Raw genomic sequence first — 9229 nt, forward strand, 5'->3', positions numbered from 1 at the left:
TGTAAAAAGAGAGCAGGGTGTCCCAGGCATTTGTGACAGATGGGTGCAGTGACAACTTCCAGCTGCCATTTTGCTGCCAACTTAATTGTTAGGGTGACTGTATTTAGATCTTAGGGAACATTGAATCTACAGGTGCATAAAAGGCTATAGTCTGTGGCCTGGTGAAGCTGCTAAAATGATGTACCGTTTCCATATCTTCCAGCAAATCCCAAGCTCTTATAAAACATGGAAAAGCACCATATATATCTTGGTTGTTTAATCAAATAAGTTGAATAATAATAATAATAAATAATCATAATGTAAACCCCCACAAAACATTAAAAAAACAAACCACCTGAACTATAAGGTAAAACTTTCCAAAGTTTGGTTTTCTTTTTTTGCCCTCCCTTCCCCTATATTATATTAATAGGGATTTTTATTTAACATTTCATATCATATATTTATTTTTCATATGCACACACAGAATAGAAAACTTGTAAATTATTTCATGTCTATATAATTATATTTTATAGAACACTATTATAATTTGAGTCATTTAATACTCTTTGCTTTTAAATATCTCTAAGAGCCCCAACCATTGTTGACTGTAGGTTAAAAAAATACCAACATTTACATTATAAATTGCACATTTCCAAAAAGAGATTATTTAAAAAATGATTTTCTTACCTAAACCATGCCTATGTGTTGACATTGATGGTAAGACAGTCCAAGCCTTGGTTTTTGGATTGTAACATTCGACTGTATTTAATGTCTTTAAACCATCCCGACCTCCAATAACAAAGAGTTTATCATCAATGACAGCTACACCAAACTGAAGCCTCCTTCCATTCATCACTCCAGCCTGGATCCATATATTTGTCCTGAGATCATATTTTTCTATAGTTGTAGCACCTAATAAGGAACATTAAATGGGATGGTGTATTTAACACAGATGTCCTCAAACACCCTCCTCCCCAAAACTGACTTTCACTGCTTGTGTCTGTTGATTTCATACATTTTGTCAAGCAATTTCTATATATTCAGAACTATTAACAAATGTCCAAGAATTAATAACTGGACATGGAGGAGTTTTATTAGTCTGAATAGCAGTATGTTCTAGCTTTATGATCTCTTTTATGGTTCACGGGCAAAACTATGTAAGATAACTACTCTTGCTGCACTAGTTCCTCCTGTTATTTATTTATTTTTTTAACTATGAAGTTTAAGTGCAACTTTTATTAGAAAAAGCAAATTCAGATTTGGGTTTGTAAATCCTGAGAGTTTTAGGGAATTAAGATTTTCACTATTCTAGAGTTTGCATATTTGTGAAAATGCTGAGGTTTGCATAGAAACTTATAAGCACATCAAAATCAAGGTATAGCCAAAAACATTTCAATCTGAATTTAATTATTTGACTGACTTACACATCTGACACCAAAGGCTTTAAAGAGCAAGAGGTGTAAAACAACTTACCAGCTGATCATGAAAAGATCTCTGATTAAGAAACTTCTACTGCTAAAAGCAACTTTATATATAACAAGAAAAGATGAGAAATGTAATAAACTTGATTAACAGAAATAGGTAAAAAGGGACGATAACTAATTTAACCAGTACCAGAAGTAAAAAAAAAAAAAGTGTTCCATTAATTATACTAAGTTTATGAGAAAGTTTAATCTAAATCAAAACTACAAACATCTAAATGACTAATGAAATCAAAATTAATCAGTATGAAAGATGCATAATAATTAATATAAACTGAACACTATGTTTTATTTTCACATACACACAATAATCTTCATGTCCAGCGATTAAATATGTCTACAGAGACTATGAACATCATCATGCTCTGCAATTAAGCTTAAGCAGTCTATTTTATTTGGACTGTTAAAAAGGTTACAATTCTACAGAAAACAATTCTTTCAGGATTCATTCTTTCTTTGGAACAGAAGAAGCAATAAAACAAACAAAACAAATGTTGTGGAAGCAATAGTTTTGTTAACTGAACTGAAAAAAAATATAATTCAAATTCAATTTGCATCTAAGTGTACCACACCAGTAATTATGTCACTGTGCAACTGGATTTAATATATCCCCAGCTAGTTTTCTGAAGCTATGAGAAATATGAACTAATTTCTACATTCAATTAACAGAGTGGTCTTTGCTTTTTCAGACAGTAATTTAAAATTGTGAATTGCATAAATTAATTATCCTACAGATTAGTTATGAAAAACAACATCAACAATATCGCTTTCTTTAAATGCAGTTGTTTGGCAATATTGGATGGCATATTAATATTGCATACCTTCAACATTTTACAAATCATTCTGCCCAGATGTGTTTTAGTTTTTGTAAGTAATGATTTAAAAATCCAGAAACTGACATAGCTCTCTAATAGGCAAGGTTTTTTTGTTTGTTTGGTTGATTTTTTTACTTGTATTCCATTAAATCTAGTTCAACACAAACAGGTACATTTGGGATTTTTTTTATATATTTGATTGCCAAAAAATCTAATCTAATTTAATCTAATAAAAACAATCTTCATATTTTGCTCAGTTGGATAATTTCCTATTATCCAATATTATCCATGTTTTAACTTTCTTTGCATTTTGTTTGAATCCTACCTTGAACATTTGACTTTAGTTTCTTAAGCAAACTCATAAAGAAGCTAGACGAAGACCAACTACATGTCCATCTAATGGAAACTACTATCTCAGAACCAAAGAATTTATATTTTTATCTGTCTAGATCCCTGTAAAGTACACAACACTGATCATTTTGAGATACAACTGTGTCACCTGAAAGAAGTATCAATAATTCAAGTGGAAGAGACCTCACGAGATCATTATGTCCAGCCCCCACCCCCTACACTTGAGCAGGAAAGACCGCTGGAGTCAGATGACCCCAGCTAGGTGGTGCACATCATTTTTTAAAGAGCTCCAGGATAGGTGACTATACTACTTAGGGGGGGTAGGGGTGGGGGAGGAACCTTAGATCTATTAATTCAAGAAAGAAGGAAGGTCTTTATTTCTGTTTTTCTGTCTCATGCATACAATAATAATGAAGGAAACTGCAGCTCTACCACTATATTGCTTAACTGTAGACTCCTACAAGACTAAATTCTCTCTATGATCCTTCTTAGCATCCACAGGCAGTCACTCCAAGTACTCACCAGATGACATGAACCAAAGTTCCAGAACATTCAATGAGACACAACCCTAACATCTAACACACAAGATCATACAAATAACATTAAGATTATCCAAACCTTCAATGGTATGTGCTCAGAGATAAATAACAAAACCTCAACAAGATACACTGTATCTATCTTTTGTTGGCAGGCAGAGAGAAGTACTATACACTGTGTTCAACCACTGTCCTCTTCTTGAAGGTACACCTGCTCAGTTGGACAATTTAATCTATAAACTGGGAGTGCTCTTGGATTCTTTAGTGATGCTGAAACACCTTATATAGGTAACATTTGTTTGCCATCTGTGATTAGTTAGGAGATTCCATTCCACCTTGGCCAATAGAAGTTTAATCTTGTTTAACAGCCCCTTTGTCATCCATTGTCTGGATTACAGCAATATAATATATTTGGGCATAAAGCTATCACCATTTAAGAATCTCCAACTAATACAGACTGTCACATTGTACTTCCTTAGTAAAACAGGCTACCTGAAATAGTTCAAATCTATCCTTAAATTTCCACACTGGCTTCTGTTCATGGAATATTGATTCAAACACAGGTTCTCATTCCTTGCTGTCTGTAGCAGTTAGCAATTCTAGGCACAACTAAACTTTCTACAGGAAGGATAAAGCATGTCTTTGCATAGTCAAAACTATCTCAGGGACCAGTCTGAGACTGTGGAAGGAATTTCTGTAGGCGCATAGGACCATGACCTCATCACTGCATTTAAGTGGTGAACTTCTTCAACCTCGTCTTCTCTAATATAAAAAAAAATAGCCATGTGCACACTTATAAAATCAAATAGCCCCAGACTAAAACTCTATCAAAACAAACACTAGACTATCTACACAATACTTCTTTTAGAAAAAGAATGAGCAAATAAATTTCACTTTAGATATTAGACAGTATTTAAGAAACATCTGTCTAAGGTAAGGGCAAAGGAATAATAGATTAACCAAACATCTAAATACTTCATCCTGCATTAGTACAAGGGGCTAGGCTAAATGATCTCCTGAAGTTTCTTTACTATGATTTCAAGATTCCACATCACATCAAGACAATGTACAGAAACTATCAAACATTTTATATACATCACTTTAGGATACAATTTTAATGAAAATGGTGTTCAATTTCAGTACAAAATTAAATACATTTACACCATTTTTCCTGAACTATTATACCATAATAAATATTTATTCAACCTGAAATGGTTAAGATCTCTGGAGTTCAAGATAGATAGAAATCTCTCGATAGATAGATTTCTATCTCTATGTAGATACTACTTTGTGTGGTCCAGCTTTATGCTAAACCCTGGGCTAATTCTGCCCCAAGTCTCTCACCGGGCACAACTTCTCATGGGGATGGCCCTTGCACTGTCCTTCAAGTTTACTCCTATTTGACCCTACTTAGTGCGCCCCTTAGGCTGTCCTCCAGGCCTACACCAACTTCAGCCCTACTCAGCCCCCTCACACACACAACCCTTCAGGCCTACTCACACTTCAGCCCTACTCTGTGCAGGGACTCCCAATGTTCTCCACACAACCCCCTCTGGGGTCTCCAGGACCTCGTATCTGTGCTAGACTCAGGTGCCTACACTTGAGCATACCTGGCCCCCACTACTCCACCAGCCACCTCCAAAACCCACCCAAAGATGGGGGATGGGGTTAAGGCCCCCCTCCTCACCTTTCACTGGGGAGGTAACTGGCCTAGCATGTTCTGGGAGCTCCTGCACCACCAGGGGCCCCACCAGGCCACCCTTCCCCGGCAGGGTGGAGTTTTAAGTTATGCCCAGGACCCGGCGCCTCCAAACCATCCCCGTAAGCTCCTGCTCTTACTGCTAAGGTTTTTCCTGCTGCAGCTTAACTAAGCAATGTTTCTGCCTCCCCTAGCAGCAGGGAATTGAAGATTTTATATGCTTTTTGTTCAAAATGGCTGCCCTCATCAGGCGCCTGGTAGCTGCCTGCCTGTGCCCTGCCACCCCAAGTCACTAATATACAGAATGCCACTTAATTAAATAGAAATCAATAGTGCCTCTATGAAAATAATTGTTGATTATAACTAAAAACATACCTCCTCAAGTCTCTAAATCTTGTATCTCACAGCTCTGTGCATAAGTTAATGCTGATGCATCTCTCTCTCCCCACTCTTCTCTCTCTTATCTTTCTTGGACTTACTTATTCCATCAGCTTTTCTACCATTGCTCTCAGCTATATTATTGATCTTATCAGCCTGCCATTCTCTTTCTCCATTATTTTAGCTACACTGACCACTTATTAGATGAAAATCTATTTATAAATAAATAATATAATTCAGAAATATCAAGCTGCTTGCTAAACATTTTAATAAAAATCTGGTTTTAGAGTATCAATAAAATACATGAATCATATTTGAAGGCATTAAAGGGCAAGTAGTGTCTGTTTATAGCTTTTGTATTATTATTTTGTATGAATTGACAAGACACAAAAAATATTACCTTATATCATTCTTTTTTTTAGGAACACTATCAAAGCAATGTAGAAAAAAAATAACAGTTCCTTATTTCAAAGTTTTTTAATGATAACGAACATTAATAAAATAAAGAGAGATAGCAAGCCATGTTATTCTTAGACTAACTCATTTAGAGCCTATGTAGCTACAGCTTATAAACATTCATATCCCTCTGAACCATTTCCAAATAAATTATGAGCAGCAAGGGTCATCTGAAGCAGCAATATTATTTCTATCTTAAAATATTTTAGGGTGTGAAAAGAAAATCAGAGCAATAAAAATGTGTTTTATATTTTTAAAAGTGCCTCCCTTCCCTATACTTGACACTTGAGATATTCCAGTGCTGTAAAAACACTTCACATAGTGGCAATGAGATAAGTTAATGTGCAACAGAAGAGAGTTGCAGGTTAGAAGAAGTCAAGTGTGGGATTTCAAACCTGCCTCTGAAAACCCAGGGAGGGACATCTAAACACAATCATTTATAGAACTTAAGACTGTATAGATTTATAAATTTATATAATTTATAGAACTCTGGAAATTTGGGGATTAAACTTTTTCTTTCTTCTCCCTAGAGAAGATACAGATTTTTACAAGGAAAATTATTGTAGGAATGTGTCTATTCTGACAAAAAGTTTTAAATAGGTTTGGTTTCTCAGATCCACAGCTGAATTTCTGGTCAAAATAGAGAAAGATGTACAGAACCACATTCCATATTAAGCAATCTTTCCTGTTTCAACTATACCCAAACACATGACATACAAACCAGGGTATGTCAGGATCACTCAGGGTATGCCCCAAACACTCAGGCACCAGGACTTTTTACCTATAATATCATTAGCCTGGTGGTAAGGAAACTCATCTGTGTGTGTGTCTAGGTTCAAGTCCCTGCTCCAAATCCAAATTCTGTATTCAAGTCTGGACAGCTCAGGGATGATTTGACCCTGTGTCTTCAATTTACAAATTGAGTTCTATAGTCACAGACTATTGGCTAACTTAGGGGTTTAAATTCATTTTTTCTTGCTCTGATTATTCATAAAAAAACAAAGCTCTATTATTTGCACATATGTGGACTAGAAAAAAAATTTAAATTTCAAAATTACAATATAGGAGACATATCCCCTCAGCTGTGGTTCTCTAGGTAACAATAGCATACTCTATTGTTAGTCTACGATATTGATGATAATCATATATATTGTATATTTTTTATTAAGTCAGATTAACTCTGCCACAGGATTCCTTTGTGACCTTGGTCCCCACCTGTAAAATGAAGATAACTGTATCACCCCATCTTCTATGGATGATGTGTCAGGGGAGCGGGGGAGGGGGATAAAGGGTAAAGCAGCCAGATAATACAGTAACAGAACACATAAGAGTACCTAAAATAGATACATGAACAGAGGAGCCATTCCTGATTGTGAAGAAATAAAATAACGTTATCCAAAAACTAGAAAAAGGGAGAAGTTGCTTCTGAGAGGTTGTGTGTGACTGCTTTCACTAAATCAAGGCTGACTACCATCACAGACTAAAGGAAGGAAGGGAGAGTAACAGCTCAGCTTCCATAATGTAGCTCAGTATGCTTTTTGATTTAAAAAAAGAAAAAAATAATGCATAATCATATATACATATCTGAAAACATAAAGGAAAAGTCTATCTGAAGTTTTATTGAACTAAAATATAAGGATAATATGAAAGTAAGTGTAACTTGATTCTTTGCAAGATTAAATTGCTTGAAAACTTATGTATATAGCTGTATAAGGTGGTTGCTTCAAGTAAAGATTTTAATAGGCCAATTATCAGTTAAAAATAACATCAGAAGACTCAGCAAGGTAGACAAATATGTAATGGGGATGAGAAAACCATTTAAGAACTATAAACAAATATGTAGCCAATATCATATCATTTCAATACGTGGGATTGTATCTTTTTAATATGTGGGACCTATTCCTTAATTGATTCCAAACATGAAAATCCCACTGATGCCAATGAATCAATAGAACCAGTTGTCTCAGGGCCATGCAGAGGTCAGAGGAGGATAATGATTAATACAAGCTTTACAACTGAAAAGTAATATGGTTCATTACAAGTGAACTAAGACAGACTTCTGTAAAAAAGTAACATTTATGTGTGCTATAACTTCTATCAAAATTCATTTTCTCTAATGTTAGTAATATTTTGAAAGAACTAATTTTAGGCTAGGCAGGATAGGCTTCTTCATTCATTTTTAACGTTTTGTTTCAGTTTTAAAAGAAATGAGCCTTTCTCCGTTGCCATGTCGACTGCGAAGCCTGCTGTCTAGCAACTGATAAAATATTTACATGACTTTCAATAAAGGCAGTGTGCAGGTTCCTATTGTGAACCTTTTATCCAAAGCACTAAGGAAGAAGTCCTCATTAGTCCTTCCTAACTTCTAATAATAGAAATGGGTTTTACTTCAGAGTTTATTGCAGAGACACATATTTCACAGGAGTCTATAATACACATGGTGAAGCTAATTACCTTAGTCACAAGTACGGGTGATAACACTGCTGGAGATCTCAGTGTGGTGCTACATCAGACTGAAGCACCACAGAATCAGGGAAGTCATGACTTGTTCAGGTGGCACAGTCAGAGTCAGGGAAAGAATAAAGGGCAGAGAGGATAGAAAATGAGAAGAGAGAAAGAAGCCCCACATGACAGGTAAAAGAAGAGAGAGGCAACTAACTGCAATGGGATTTTAGGTGACTGAGAGGATTAAGAAGGTGCTTCCTGTAGCAATGCTTGCTTTAATATTGCTGGCATGCATTGTATTATTAATAATGTGTTGGTACACAAAGAAACTTGGATAGGCATTGTTTTCTTAATTTTAAATATAAAGAAATAAACATAAATATGGCATGCAAGAGGAGTTCTAGAGTTTAAGTTCAGACATGACCATTATTCTTAATCACTTATCTATATACTTTATTTTGGTAATATTCAAGTATCAACCACAAATGGGACTCTATTGTGTTAGGTGCTGTACGGAGTCACAGAAAGCCCCACCCCAAAGAGGAAAACTGTCTCAATAAACAAGGCAAACGTTAAGGAAGGGAAAAGATATATTACACAAGCAGAGCAAATGGTATAATGGAGCTAAAGACTGCAATTAGTTATATATTTGGTTTAGTTAGGTAAATGAAGTGAAAACAAGAATTAAGGGAGGAAAATGAAGAAACGCTGAGTGATGAAGAGACGGGAGGGGAGGGAAGGGGAGAAGAGAGTAAAGGGTGGTATATGCAGTGTATCTGTGAAGCCAAGAAAGAGAGACTGAGGAGGTATATTAAAACAGCTAGCCAGGCCCAGGAAAAACTTTACAATATTCTGTCAATGGCTGAAGGTAGAGAGTTGATTCCACAGCTGCTCCAGGTAGCTGGACTCTCTGGACGGCTTCTCCCCCTGCTATTTTATTCATGAATATATGCCAGAGAGGAGGTAAAGCACCACCTTTCCTAGTGGCGCTACCTCATGTTGAGAGGGGGATACTTGGATTAGATAATCTCTTGTGTATCCTTCCTGTTTGATCACCTCATCTTTCTATGATTCTATTGTGGGGTCTTT

At 35.7% G+C, this 9229-nt stretch overlaps 1 protein-coding gene across 1 annotated transcript in view; it reads right to left on the reverse strand.

The window, feature by feature from the left end:
- KLHL1 (kelch like family member 1) overlaps positions 1-9229 on the reverse strand; it is a 635410-nt gene that overhangs the window by 161601 nt on the left and 464580 nt on the right. Inside the window, exon 7 of the mRNA XM_019525304.1 lies at positions 667-891. Coding sequence (XP_019380849.1) covers positions 667-891 — 225 coding nt within the window. The remainder of the gene's footprint in view (positions 1-666; positions 892-9229) is intronic.

This window comes from Gavialis gangeticus, unplaced genomic scaffold (assembly GCF_001723915.1).
Source record: "Gavialis gangeticus isolate Ggan-Ray unplaced genomic scaffold, GavGan_comp1, whole genome shotgun sequence".
In the NCBI taxonomy this organism is placed as follows: Eukaryota; Metazoa; Chordata; order Crocodylia; family Gavialidae; genus Gavialis; species Gavialis gangeticus.